At 35.7% G+C, this 14,906-nt stretch overlaps 1 protein-coding gene across 1 annotated transcript; it reads left to right on the forward strand.

Annotated features, from left to right (window-relative positions):
- LOC109830114 (methyltransferase-like protein 13) lies at positions 333-14,773 on the forward strand. The gene is given in 17 exon segments (XM_020397269.1): positions 333-611; positions 614-796; positions 7,149-7,250; positions 7,381-7,447; positions 7,524-7,705; positions 7,829-8,089; positions 8,330-8,413; positions 8,501-8,548; positions 8,630-8,694; positions 8,800-8,848; positions 10,412-10,682; positions 11,844-11,965; positions 12,120-12,200; positions 12,282-12,356; positions 13,052-13,233; positions 13,323-13,473; positions 14,303-14,773. Coding segments are annotated over 17 exon segments (2,319 nt in total). The 5' UTR covers positions 333-401; the 3' UTR covers positions 14,489-14,773.

Genomic DNA, 14,906 nt, shown 5'->3' on the forward strand with positions numbered 1-14,906 from the left:
AAAGTGTGAAAGGAATTAATAACTTCAATAATTTATCAACAGTAAAAAATAAGTTGCGTATGTTAAGTTACAAGCAAAATCAAACAACTGTCAATGTAAGTTACAAAATTTAAATTTTAAACCAAATAATTATAACTATAGTTGTATGTAAGTGACGCTTGCATTGCAAGTATAGTTGCAAGCAATCGTAAGCCACCTTAATGTCACAATGGACCCAGACCATTTCTCAGCTCAAAATTGGGCTGCAAGAAAATCCAAAAATGGCCCAATCTTTATTAGGCGCAAATTCTTCCCTTCTTCCTCCGGGACAACCCAGGCCCCTCAAACTTTTATTCATCTTCACGCGAATAAAAAAGAAAAAGAAAAAGCCTAAACCCTCGCAAAATCTGCAGCTGCTCCCAATGGCGAAAAACCTCTCAACCTCCAAGAAAAAGCAAGAGGAGCTCCTCGAAACCCTAGGCGATTTCACCTCCAAAGAGAACTGGGACAAGTTCTTCGCCGTCCGAGGAGCCGGCGACTCCTTCGAGTGGTACGCCGAATGGCCCTCTCTTAAAGCCCCTGTCGGCAACCACCTCTCCTCCGCCGCCGAGATCGCCGGAGCCGCGCCGAATCGCTGACGGGATTCTCCGTGCCGGGATGCGGCAGCTCGCGCCTGTCGGAGTATGTTTATGATTTAGGGTTTCGGAATGTTACGAACATCGATTTCTCGAAGGTGGCGGTTTCGGATATGTTGAGGAGGTACGTTCGGTCCCGGCCGGAGATGAAGTGGAGGGTTATGGACATGACTGAGATGCAGGTGAGAGAAAATTGGAAATGGATTTGTTTTTTGTTTTGTTTGAGGTCTTTTTTTTGCATGATTTTGGGAAGATTGGTGGAATTACGCGTAAATTGTGCAACTGTTTGGGTGCTTTGGGCACTTTACTGCATTATTATATATTTGATTGCCCTTCATGCTGTGAGTTGATTTTTTGAAATCCAAACAGCTATCAAGTTTGAGCTTTTGGTGTTTCCGAATATATTTGATCCTACAGGAGACATCAGCATACTTCTACTTGGAACTTATATATTTTCTTGTATGGCCACATTGTTGGATTTAAATCTAATTAAATCTATTTGTGGGCACATATGATTAATCAATGTGTATTACTATCTTTAAGGATAACCCACTTAAAGTGATCAATCAATTTGGATTAATAGGTATTTAAATAAATCATGGGGGTTATATGTGCAGATATCAGGTTGTAATTGTAATTTGATGAGGGGCCAAATTACAAATGTACAACACCTATATATAAGTGGTTATGGTCCCTAATCTAGGGTTAACCCACTCTCATTCTCTTATCCCCATCTAAAGAGATCCATAAGAGAGAAACCCTAAGGTTAGAAGATCATCAAAACCCTAATCAAGTTTTATTCAATGGATTCAGGTATATGCTTCCGCATCTTTTGATTCTTGTTAATCTCTTTGAATTAAATCATGACTTTATGGTTTAGATCTCAAGTTTTTATTAGATCTAACACACATGGTCTCATGTTAACTAAATTAGTGTGCGCGCGCACGCTCGTAGGGATTTGAGTTCCCTCCCTCTATGTGGAAGCTTTTAGGCGTGAGTTTTGCTGGGTCCCTTGCAAATGGTATAAGAGCCAACCCTACCTTTCCAGTTGTAAGCGAGCGGCGCTTTGGTGATGCGGGCATTCTAGGGTAGCGTTGGTATTGCAGTGTTTGACCATGAGTAGACTAGTGCAAAACTAGCCTGCATGGGCATCGGGACAGCAGAAGTGCAGTGTTATAGTAGGGCCCATTTAATCATATTGACTAAACGGAGAGGGAATCGTTGGTTTACAAGTGATTTGAGTTTCTTTTCCCTATCACTTAGCTTTTGTGGGTGTGTTCTCTTAGGTCCCTTACAATATCTTTCTTGCGCAATATGTTAAAACTTTCAGATCCACTGTTATTGTAATGTGGAAAGGTATGGATTTAAGAAAACTTCTGGTGGTAGTTATTGAGTACGTAGGTTTTTCTATAGTGGACTGATGAAGACTAATTAACTCGGGCAAATGCTGATGTACATCGATTACTTTATCAATAAAGTTGCTGCTTTGCTACCCTTAGCTGATATGACAAATGTAGGGTGTTTTTCTCTTCTAAAACATGGCATGCCTAAGATATAATACCTTGTGCATTTTTCTCAGAAAACTATCTTCATATGTAATTCTTTTGCTTGTCATCCATCAAAATTATGATGAGCAATAAGATCAGGTACCTGGATCCATCATATTAGAGACTTGTAGTGCGTTTACATCCGTTAGCTATCAAAGCTGGTTTCATTATCTCGAGACAATAAATTGATATTAATACTTATTTTATTACTGACAATTGGGGTTTTATGAAATAAAATAGATGAGGTGGGGTTTTCGAAATTCTAGATTAGAATTTAGATCAATACACTACTACAAAAGCCCCTTATAGTAATGGTTCCAACCGTTGCTTATAGGCCTCTTAGTAACGGTATGGACTGTTTCTAATATATTAACAACAGTTAAAACCGTTGCAAATAATCTGTTACTACTAAAGCCATTGCAATTAGCTTATTGCAACAATCTAAACCCGTTGTAAATATAACAACTGTTGCTATTAGATTAATTTTTATAAAATAATAAAAATTCCACGTCAGCAAATCCTAACCGTTGCTACAATCTATTAACAACAAAAGGCAACCATTACTATAAGATTTAATATTTTAGTTTTTAAAAAATAAAATATCCACATCAGCAAAATCCTAACCACAACTAAGTTATATTAACAACAGAAAACCGTTGCTATAGGGTATTAAAAAGATATTTTCATCAAAATATTACTGTTTATTCTCGCATCTAACTGTAGTAATGATATTCATCTATTTCCGATCATTTATTTCAATACATGATATCATTCAAATGAAACAAATAATTACCATCATAAATAAGAAATTAACTTAATCAATTAAAAAATAACGAGTGTTCGATACAAGCTTTGTCAATAAATTCAATGAAGTGATAATCAACTATAGAACTTTGAGTTTAGATCATTTACAATGTTCACAACTTCTCCACAGTCCACATCCTACAACTCTTAACTGAAATGCAAATCTAACAAATGAAAACTTATTCAAAGACTTATGACAGTGAAGCAATAAACCATGAATAATTAGAATTTGAATGATAAAGATCATGGCGAGCCCATTAATTATCAAGACGAGTTCTTCCTTCGTCGAGTCTCTCCCAATGCTGAGTCTCCTTTCAACTGATTCTATCCAAAATATTCTCCCTTCACCATCCATCACCTCGCAACCTTCATCCCGCCACAAACTATGGAGATTTAGAAATAGAAAAACGGATCATCTCCTTTGATGAGCTGATTTTACAACGAAATACAAGCTGCCAAAAGAATTGTTGTGTTACAATCTTAAAATCAGGTCATAGAAAATAACACAAATGCATGAAGAAAGTAACTACAAGATGATGGTTTACATAGAGGCACACTAAAAATTCTCATACTAGAAAGTCTTTAATGATAGTATCTACATAAAATAAGAACTAGCAAGTAATCCCAAAAAAAAGACTGCAGTAATGCCCTCGATGATGACTATCTGAACAGTTACAAATACTCCTCTGCAATCATTTTTCCCGTAGGCAATCAAACACATGGATCCATCTGAATAGCAGTTCCCTGGTTTCATATAATTCTAAGCTAGAACTTTGAGAGTGCATCTTTTACTAATTAGTTATTTGGTGAACAATTCGAAGTCTGAAGTAGGTTTAAGTGAAGATTTGCAGTCTCACCGCCAAGCTATAGGTGGATGACCGGAGGTTATTCAAAACTGCCTCCATAATAGGATGTTCAATAAAAAGTAACTGATGGAAGTTAAGGAGAAAAGTGAAATATGATAGCAAGTACATTTTAGCAAGAAATTATAGAAATTTTAAGCTATAAATAAAACCAAAGGGATTTGTATGTTATAAAAGAGTAAACTATCACTTTACCTTGGAAGGATTGCTGGCCCAATCCTTCAAGTATGATATGAGCTTCAAAGCATCTGAGAATGGTAAAGACTGCAAACACAAAGAATGGTAAAACATTTAACGACACTATTAAGAATGTACACGTAAGCATTCAATCATCTTCTAAGTACTAAAGCATGAAATCAGAGAAGTCTGTTTAACCAGAAACCTTAGCATACTGTATTTCACAAGGGTGTTATATGCAAGATGTATGTGACGTGCACTTTTGACAAATAACAGCAGCGGCTCTAGTAATTACAAAAGCACAATACAGAATAGCTTAATCACAGTGAAATATACATTTTATTTGAATTTCTGATTTAAGGAAAAAAATGTAAGAGGTGCACGTCTGAGTACATCATACTGTATATGTGTGCAAAAAGATACCTTGACATCTATCATTTATCACCCAATTCATTAACACCAATTCACTAACACACACCGACACACAGGTCTATACACAAAGAGGGGAGAAACATACATTCAAACAAGCATGTATGAGATAATGTTAACTTATAAATATAACAGATTCAGCTACACACAGGTACAAACAGACACATACACAGAAAATAAAGGGAAGTACAAAAATAAATGGTAGCTAAAAAGCAAACTTTTCAGTTTTCACATATATACGTAAACGTGATCTACAGAAAATCTCCTGGTAATTTTACTCACAAGTCTAGCAAGAGACAGGCTTGCAAATTAGATGTGGAGTGTTAAATACTAGAATAAAATATTCATCATAAAACAACAGATAATCATGCTGATGTATTTCCTCTATAGTAATGTGATAACATTATCCTTACTAATTGATAAAATCAAACCATGACATTCAGTAAAAAGATCTACTTAGTTACATACCAGTAGGGTCTGCTCTAGATCATTTGTCTGAACATTGGAAATTGCATGAAGAACATAGTCAGATGGACTAAGCCCACGCAGCAGATCATTCGGTTGAAGTGCACTACCTTTTCCACTTCTTATATCCTCCTGAAAATTAGAAAAGAAATAAAATACTTGTTAATGCTTGAAGTAAAAGGTCACAAACTTTTAGTAGACAACTGCGAAATCTTGTGTAGTCTTGGGAAAATTCAACACAAACATGTCCGCCGATCTTCACTTTTGTATGACGCTTATCTTGCGAACACACTCCGGGATCCATCATCATCGCTTTCATATAGAGCATAAAAGATATATCATCTTTTTTGCCAATGCTCTTGTACAGGCTTTCATATTTCTCCTTGATCCATCAACAATGTCAGATTTCTCTATCCCAGTGCGACCATCGACAACAATGTCGTATAGAAACGTTTCTCTTTTTTTGCTCTGTGTAGAAATCTGCAGTTAAACGGATAACAAAGAAAATAACTAAATAAGTAATTCTATTAAAAGAAATAGTTTAGGTGAGTACTACATAAAAAATTCCGGTACTATGTGGAAACTGAAGCAAAGGGCAACATCAACTTGTACTGACGACACATAAATAGACGTCAAAGCCCTTATATGAGTTATTAATGGCTCTAGCTGGACTTTTATCCACGATAACAATGAAAGGGATCAACCTAGAAGGCTAGAACCTTTCAGAGAAGTGTGTCAGAAATAGTCATGTTAGCACATCAATTGGAGCCATAAACATGTCTTTTAGCCATTGTCAAAGTTAAAATTTTTAACTAGACTCTTATGTTTCTTCTTTCTTTATAAGTGACAACTACTTCTATAAGGCAGATACTTTATTTTCCTGCTGATATATACCAAGAAAATGGTGGGCGTGGGAGGTTGATAGGAAAATTATTCACATAAAACAATACCTCTAGTATGATTACATCGAGCCTGTTACAAGTTATGTTGAAATATCAAAAGTAACATACAGAAACCAATGTTAGATTAAATGAAGTTTACCTGACTGCTTCAAGTCTCGTAGCCTGTTTCAAAATAAATTAAAATAGTGAAAAGTTACTCCATAAATGTTAAACCGAGTGAAATAAACAAACACCATGAAGCTAGATTACCTTTGAAATTGTTCAGTGTCTATAAATTAAAGCTGAGTTGTGATCATTCAGTGAATAGTTAATCATTCAAATTGAGGACAATTGAAAATATCAGAATAAAAAGAAACAAAGGGCGAAACATTAATATGATGGAAAACTAAAAAAGTAAAGACGACAAATAAGATCAATATAATATATTAAAATACTATCAATATAAACATCATACTTAATTGCATCTGCTGAACTTTATTCAAAGCAAAAAAAAAAAAAAAAACTTCCACGGTCACATTAATAAGAAATCAGATTGGGGATTTTTTACAAGTTGAATAAATAACTTAATCACAATAATAAGAAAGTTTATAATACCTTTGTGGAGTGAGGTGATCATCGCATGCAATTGCCAGAAATCGGAAAGGGGAAGACACGCGACCACAATATTGCACGACTCGATTGGATAGACGCCCAAAGATCTGAAAAGCAGTGGACTTGAGGCGTGATTGGAGGTCAATTAACACTTTCAGAGCGGAGCTTTGTTGGGTCAAGCGGAGGATCATGGGTCAATCGAGTTTTTGAGAGCGGCCGGAGTTTTTTTGGGCTGATCGCACGGAGGCGATGAGGTGAGATCGGAGGGGTTTAATTAGAGGGAGAGCGGAGGTTACAAGGGAGAGAAATCTGCGGAGATGACTACGTGAGATCGGAGGGGTTTAATTAGAGGGAGAGCATCTGCAGAGGTGACGACGTGAGATCGGTTTGCGGAGTTTTATTCGCCCCCCAAAAATTAGTTTCCCACCTTAATTTTAATAAAAATATTTATTTTTCTTTTAATTTAATTGAGATATAGTTGACAACTGTTTCAAATAGAAAGAAAAAATCAGATTTGATAATAACCGTTTCAATAAGGTTTAATAGCAACGGTTTAATGAATTAACTGTTACTATAAGGAGCTTTTGCAGTAGTGACAAAACAATATCCTGATTGCCTTATTTGTTATTCACACTAATGGTTTGGTGTCTGTCACGAAGCCCGTTTTCATGCCATGAGTTCTCTCTTTAAAGTAATAAATAACATTTAATCGTTTCTAATTACTTCTCTTTCTAATACTATCTAGTTATACACCAGTTTACAGATGAATTCTTTGATGTTATTCTTGATAAAGGGGGTTTAGATGCATTGATGGAACCGGAGCATGGTGTAAAGCTAGGGAGCAAATATCTTAAAGAGGTGGGTTTATATATTGATGCAGTTTTTGTTGCTTGCAGTATATGTATATTAATAATTCCAACTAAGTACATTTTGCAGTTACATATTTATAAGAGGATCTAACTGCCTCAAGTTACTTTTCTTTTCCTAGGTGAAGAGGGTTCTTAAAATGGGAGGGCGATATCTCTGCCTGACACTAGCTGAGTCTCATGTTCTAGGTTAGTTTCATGCTACATGCTACCCAAAATATTTATTGGCAAAGGTTGCAACGTTATCCGTAACATCCTTTTGCAGGATTGCTTTTCTCTGAGTTTAGGTTTGGATGGGAAACCAATATCCTTGCTATAGCCCAAAAAGCTGGTGGAAAGCCTTCCTTCCAAACCTTTTTGGTTTCTATTGTAAAAGAAAAATTGGGTTCAATAAAACCAGTGATATCATCATTTGATCATCGTTCTTTGGGTTGTAATGAGAAGCAGGTACGGTGCCTTCCTACTTGCCTGTTGAGATAAATCATATGGGAACCACATGTGTATTTGAAACTTGAGGGTTGTTATTAAAGGAATCTTTTGTGTATTTTTATGCTTCAAATATTCCTGCAGATTAAGGCTTTAGTTAATATTGTTGAAGAAGAGAACCAAATCCGCACCGATTATTCGTCTAGTGCAGATATCATGTATTCTTTACAAGAGCTACAGCTTGGAGCCAAAGGAAATTTAAAGGAGCTTCAGCCAGGACGTAGGTTTCAAGTGGTTCTTGGTGAACAAGGGGAATCTCTTTATACATACAGAACTGTTCTTTTGGATGCCAAACAGCAGCTTGCGCCATTCTTGTATCACTGTGGAGTCTTCATAGTGCCTAAGGTAAGTGCACATACAGAATAATTTGTAATTACTTACTCAATTCTGTACATGGAAGCAAAAACATCTATCTTTCGTCCAAGTATCCAAGTGGATTTCTAAGTCGGATTTGGATATTCCTATGGTATATTATGGTTACCTGTGTATCCTTAGAATGTCTTAACTTCTGATGCTTATCACTCTTAAGTTGCACCGTTAACACCATGACTCTGCCCCTGATGTTTAACTATTGTTAGATTTCAGACTCGAGCTCATGAGTGGCTGTTTACTTCTGAAGAAGGGCAATGGCTGGTAGTTGAAAGCTCAAAAGCAGCTCGTCTTATCATGGTACCTTCTCAAGAGACTACATGTGCTTAACTTTTACTATACCTTCTCCAGCAAACCATTTGTTATTGCTCCTTTCAATTTCATCAGGTTTTCCTGGACTCAAGGCACAGCCATTCTAGCATTGAAAATATCCAGGTTAGATGGCCTCCATTTGATGTTCTTCCAGTTGGCTCCTAATTAGAAATTATGTCACACTATTCTTTTTCTGCATTACAGAAGGACTTATCTCCACTTGTAAAAGGTCTGGCTCCCGGTGAAGAGGATGATCGAGCTGCAATCCCGTATGTTTTGCATATATTTTTGTTTAAAAAGTGCAATATGCATAAATTTCTGTTTATGTAGATCTATTAACTACTGTTTTTCTTGGTGGTCGTCCATGATTGCAGGTTCATGATGGCCAATGATGGAGTCAAGGAGCGAAACATTGTACATAAGGTATCATCATATTAACTAGTTCGCTGTTGTGATGTTCCACATTTTCTGAAGGTAGCCAAGAATTTTACATTGTTTGATGATTGCTACATCTGGAGACTTGTTTGTTGATCTACTCTTATCTTTTTCATTTTCTTTGGTCCCTTTCGTTGATTACATTTTTTTCCTGCTTCTAAATTTGGGAGGGCTTTCTGCAGGTCTGACCATGTCAAGTTCTTTATACTTGCTAGTGCAAGATAGCCTTTGTGTAAACGCTAGATTATTTGCAAGGATGCAGATAATCAAAGTATATAAATTCTACTGAAGGAATAACAAAACTCATTTATGCCCTGAAATTATGCACATCGCCTAATTGTTATACCAGATGAGATATTAGTTTGAGAAAGATAGTAAAGTTACGTCCAATTTACTTTGTGTTATAAATTGATAGTTGAAAAGAAGGATTATACTCCAATTTGTTTATGCTGGAGATGGATACTTGACACTGAGGGAAAAGATCTCTGACCCTTAGTGTTTTTTCATTCTTAAGTCTTACAGGATTGACCTCCTGTTTTATTGTGTCTTGTGGTATTGATAAATGAAGAATAATCTAGTGCATTAAGTTTTAGTGTCTAGAATAGCACTTTCATGAATGCAATGAATCAGTGTAAAGTAAGAAGGGACTAAACTGGGTATAGGAGGTTTAAAGTCTGTTCAATGCGCTATGACATGCTATACAAGTTAAACTGCTATATGGTAGTTACAAATAACTTGTTTGAGTAAATATAATGTAGAGAAGATGCTATACAAGTTAAACTGCTATATGGTAGTTACAAATAACTTGTTTGAGTAAATATAATGTAGAGAAGGAAATAGATATGGGGTAGTTACAAATAACTTGTTTGAGTAAATATAATGTAGAGAAGGAAATAGATATGGCATTTAAGTTGGAGATTCCATCCTTCTTGGTAATAGAAAATCAAAGGTCAATGTTTAATTGATTATACTATTTGTGAGGTTGGAGATGAGGACGATGAGTCATATGACTCTTATAAACATTTGCATTGTGGCAGTACCTATTATTTCCATATGACAATTATGGCTATTATTTTCACATGACAATTATGGATGCTGTTTTGTGTATATTCATGTATGTTTATTAATTTTTTAAATCATCGATTAGGGATTCTCACACTTTCTTCATCTTCTGTGACATTTATTATTAGTATTGTATCAATATCATACATCCTCGACATATGCATGTGTAGTGTTACTGTTAAATTTACTCCATATGCTGTTGTGTGTATATTCATGTATGCCTATTAATTTTTAAATCATTGATTAGGCATTCTCATACTTTCTTCATCTTCTGTGACAAATTTATTATTAGTATTGTATCAATATCATACATCCTCGACATATTCATGTGTAGTGTTATTGTTAAATTTACTCCACACTTTATATTTTTCATCCTTATTTAATCTGCTGCCTTTCATTTTTCTGGCAAGGCTTATTTTGAAAATGTTGTTCAAGCACTATAATTTCTCCTGTTTAGTGTAGCTCTTCTTTTGCATGTTCTTCTTATAGGTTACATCAACCACAACAGGACCCATAATCGTGGAAGACGTGATCTATGAAAGTGTTGAAAATGAGAACTCTAGCCTCATCCCATCAGAGGTTAAGATGTTTCGCCGCCTAACTTTTGAGAGAAGCTTGGGCTTGGTGCAATCAGAAGCTTTGCTGACAACAGAAGAACCTAAAAACAGTCCTGATGATAATGAGAGGAGGAAAAATGAGTTATCTTCAAAATCTAAGAAAAAGGGGAGAAGAAAAACCGATTCTCGCACGTCGAATAATGGTAATTTTGGTTTCTTATCCAAATCTACTTGAATAAAGTTTCAGTCGTTTAAGGCATATTCTAATGTAAAAGAAATGCTTCATTTGAGAATTTTATTTTTCCTGTGTAAACTTCGATCAGATTCTCTTTCTCCATGTTTTGAGAATTTTCTGTTCCGGAGAACTGAGCCTTATGATGGTTTTAAGAAAAATAATGAGGAACCATCCAATTTTTTTTTCTGCAGAAGAAAAAGAGAGTTGATGTTCGGTCAATCCTTGTAGGAGGTTTATATCTTGTCAAGTTCTAGAGTTCACTTGATGTTTGCATATACTCGAGAGTCTTGAAATTATTAAAACAACGGGGACCTGAAACCAAGGTCCAACCCCATGCTCTTATTACCCTGGAAGCTCTGTTGAACATGAGTCTGATTTCTCCTTCAGTAGGTTCTGCTCATATTATAATCACATCATCTGATTATACCCTTGATGGCTACAATTTGTTCTGTCATTTTGTAAACCTAAACCTTTGCCAGATTGCCTGAAACCTTATTATCTTTTGATTGCGAGTTAATAAAGTTTTATTTAAAATGAAATAAGCTAATATAAATCTGTTTTCTTTATTACTGTAAGCTGGGTAGTTTTTGTTTTTTAAAGATTGGATGTGGATTGGGCTACAACCGCTAAGTGTGATCCTTTTGCTTGAAGAATCATATGCATTATCTTAAGCTTCTCAATATATATGAGACACCAAAGTTAGAATCTGGAGATTTTTTTTTCTTTTAACATTATATAGAGTATACAATTATTAGCTGTATGTATTAGATTTATTTTATAGTAATTCTTTAAGCTCCTCCCATGTGCTTTTGGTGGACAGGAATTGCTACTCTTATCCTTCTATTTTGTCATAAGAAACCAGTATCTTAGCTGGTTCCTGTCTCAAAAATATTCACAAAGAAATGCTTGCAAACTTATGTAACTCTTCTTTAGCACTGTAAAACTGTGTAGCATGCTCTTTTTTTTGGGTTTCTTTTCTTTCTTCATAATTTTTGAGGTAAACCTTTGGGACCCACACCTCAGCATTTTTGAAACCCCTCCTTTAAGTTCACTGTCAAGCATTAAATCTCTGTTTGTTCTTATAGGACATTCTTTCCAAAGTTTTAGCTTTTGCTGTTATCGTGTCTAGGATCAAAAAGCAGTCTCAAGGTTGACCATAGATGTTTGGCGAGCACTTATCACAGTGGAATTGTTTCTGGATTTTCTTTGATAGCTCCTTCTCTGGAGAATGCAGCTTCTTCACAGAAACAGGTAATATTGGTGATGATGTTCTGGTAGCATGTTTAAGATTTTGATGCAACATACCTGTTCCTTGTAGCCTCTGGACAGGCGGATGTACTTTTGATTCTTTTTCGCATCATTTTCAGCACTTGCCTAGTTTCTTTACATAGTTGCGTCATTTTAGGTTAAAACAGTTGTCATTGGTCTTGGAGCTGGGCTTCTTCCTATGTTTCTTCATGGATGCTTTCCTTTTTTGGATATTGAGGTAGAGTTCATATGCTTCATATTCTTTCCAGGCTTTGATTTGAGAAATTATTTTAAATGCTTGTTTTTCTTATCTGTACAGGTGGTAGAGTTGGATTCCTTTGTTGTAAAGCTGGCAAGGGATTATTTTGGGTTTACAGAGGATCTCCATCTGAAAGTAATTCTCATTATTTGATACATCCGAGTTAAAACTTATGTGTCATTAATATGTCTTGTTCCTATCATGTCATGTTTCCCAATGAACAAAATGAATCTTTGAAACCCATGAAACACATGATAATTTGTCATTGAATATATTTCTTAGATGTCAGGCTAGTATGTAGCTGCACAACCATTAGTATTCCTAGCTTGCACCTTCTCTTGTATAGCATGATGTTGCCTATTTACTTGGAGTATTTCTCTGGTCTCTTCCTACTCAGTCACTTTTTGCACTTTGTACTTGTGGCTTAAGTACTACGCGATATCTTACTAGCAAAACCTTAACCATTAATTGAATATGCTGTGTTACTCGCAGCCAATTTTGTAATTAACTGAATAACAGTTTTTGTAGCTGACAGATTTGTTGACATCTATATAGAGCTGGGCATAGTTTCAATATGGTGAAAATGAGCGTTGGTCATCAACTGCATGACTTCAGACTTTATTTCAAGTGTATCAGAGAAGATCAGTAAATTAAATGGAAATGTTTTACTAAATTATTTATTTGCCAGGGCAAGTATCTTTATCATACTAGCTTGTTTTTTCATTCAGTTCATTCTCTCTTCCAACAATTCTGTAGTTTAATGAGGGTCAGAATTATTCAGTAAATTGTTGGGAAACTTAGCTATTCAGTTGTTATCCCACATGTTTTAGGTACGTATCGGTGATGGTATCAAGTATATTCAAGATGCAAGTTTTTCCACCAAACCAGAGAAGGGTCATCCTCATGGAAACACACCAGAATCTGATGGAAAAAGCACGTCCTCTCTTATTAATGGGAATGACTGTACCACAGTTAAAATTCTCATTGTTGATGCGGATTCATCTGACTTGAGGTAATTGCTAATTGAGTAGAATATTTGTTTCCTGTATTGGTCAAGAAATTTTTTATACATGCAAAATTGTTTCTTTCTCCTGCTTGCAGCGCGGGGTTGACCTGCCCACCCGCAGATTTTGTAGAAGAATCTTTCCTTGTATCAGTTCGTAAATTCCTAGCAGAAGGCGGTCTCTTTGTCATAAATTTAGTTTCCAGATCTTCATCAATCAGAGAAATGGTTGTGTCAAGAATGACAGTGGTAAGAGCTAAGTGGAAAAGGTTACAAGTTGACTTGGATATTTTCACCTTTTAGATTTACTAGAATCTGGTTCATAATCAATGAATGAATTCTCGCAGAATATCTTTAAATGCTTATAATTCAAATAAACATCCTAGACAAGTACATAAAGAATCAGTTACTTGTCACTTGACATTTCCGTTGACGCTTGATCAATCAAATTCTGTTTGTACTTTGTTTTCTAAACAAAATGGAAATATAACTTGGAGGCATAACAGGTCCAAGATTTCCACTGTAATTGAATTATGATTTGTTCTTACAAATATCCTTCTTTGACAAAATAACAGTCAATTTTTAGGCCCTCCTGGAATTTCACACCCTTTGATACTATCTTTTTAAGCTTTGGAATTACAAAATGTTTGCCTGTCTTTCTTAAGATGAAGCTGAAGTTGGTAATCGTATAGATGGCAGTTCTTACTCATCTATACTTCTGATTGAGCGTACATTTGCATCAACGCTTGTATGGGGGAAACTCAGTTAATATATTTTTTCCTTTGAAGATTTCATATCCTTTACGTCTCGCCTGTTATGCTGATAACATGTAAGCATGTGATGAGGGTGGTGTTCATTCAAGAGTTTGTGGAGAAAAACAAAAATGGTGCCAGTTAGGTCTGATGATAGCAAAACTATGAATGTGAAACCATTTTTTCACCTTGAACCTCATCCTGGAATGCACACTTATCCACACATAGACACCAAAAGAAAAATTTTATGCATGAAACAACCTAGTTCGTTTACTCTATTATGGCTATGTGGATTATAATTGACGTATTGTGATAAAAACCTGCAGGTGTTTGACCGGATCTTCTCACTCGAGCTAGAGGAAGATGTCAATGAGGTTCTTTTTGCAACTACTATGGAGGTATGCAGAGAGGGTGACAGTCTCTCTGAGGCTGCTGCTCAACTGAGGAGCCTGATGAAGATTTCTCTACCAGAAACACAATTGGAGCTGCAGAAGTTGAAATGCCTGAAGTAGAATAAGCACGAGAGACGTGCACTTCAAACGCGCTCATTATCATACTTGCTCCAATTGTGGCTTGTTGTATTGTAGTCGTGAAGGGTAAAGATTTTGCACTTTGGAACTGAAGCTTTCAGCCAGGGAAACTAAATCAGAATTGATGCATTATTCGCATTCGTTTTGTCTGAGGATTGATCGACTGTGATTTTGTTGCGAATATTTACATCACAAATTTATGATTCCCTGGTGATTCTGAAAACATTTTGAACTCTTCCACGGGAGTGTAATATTTGCATTCGTGTATCCTATTTGTTTATCTTGATTCTTGAGCTAACGAAATAGGTTTAGGAAAACGTACTTAACGTGTCAAGAACCCAGGCTTAAACGGAGGGGTATTTCCTTAAAGCTAACAGTGTGTTTGGGAGATGATTTAGAA

The sequence above is a fragment of the Asparagus officinalis genome, chromosome 2 (assembly GCF_001876935.1).
Source record: "Asparagus officinalis chromosome 2, Aspof.V1, whole genome shotgun sequence".
NCBI classification, from domain to species: Eukaryota; Viridiplantae; Streptophyta; class Magnoliopsida; order Asparagales; family Asparagaceae; genus Asparagus; species Asparagus officinalis.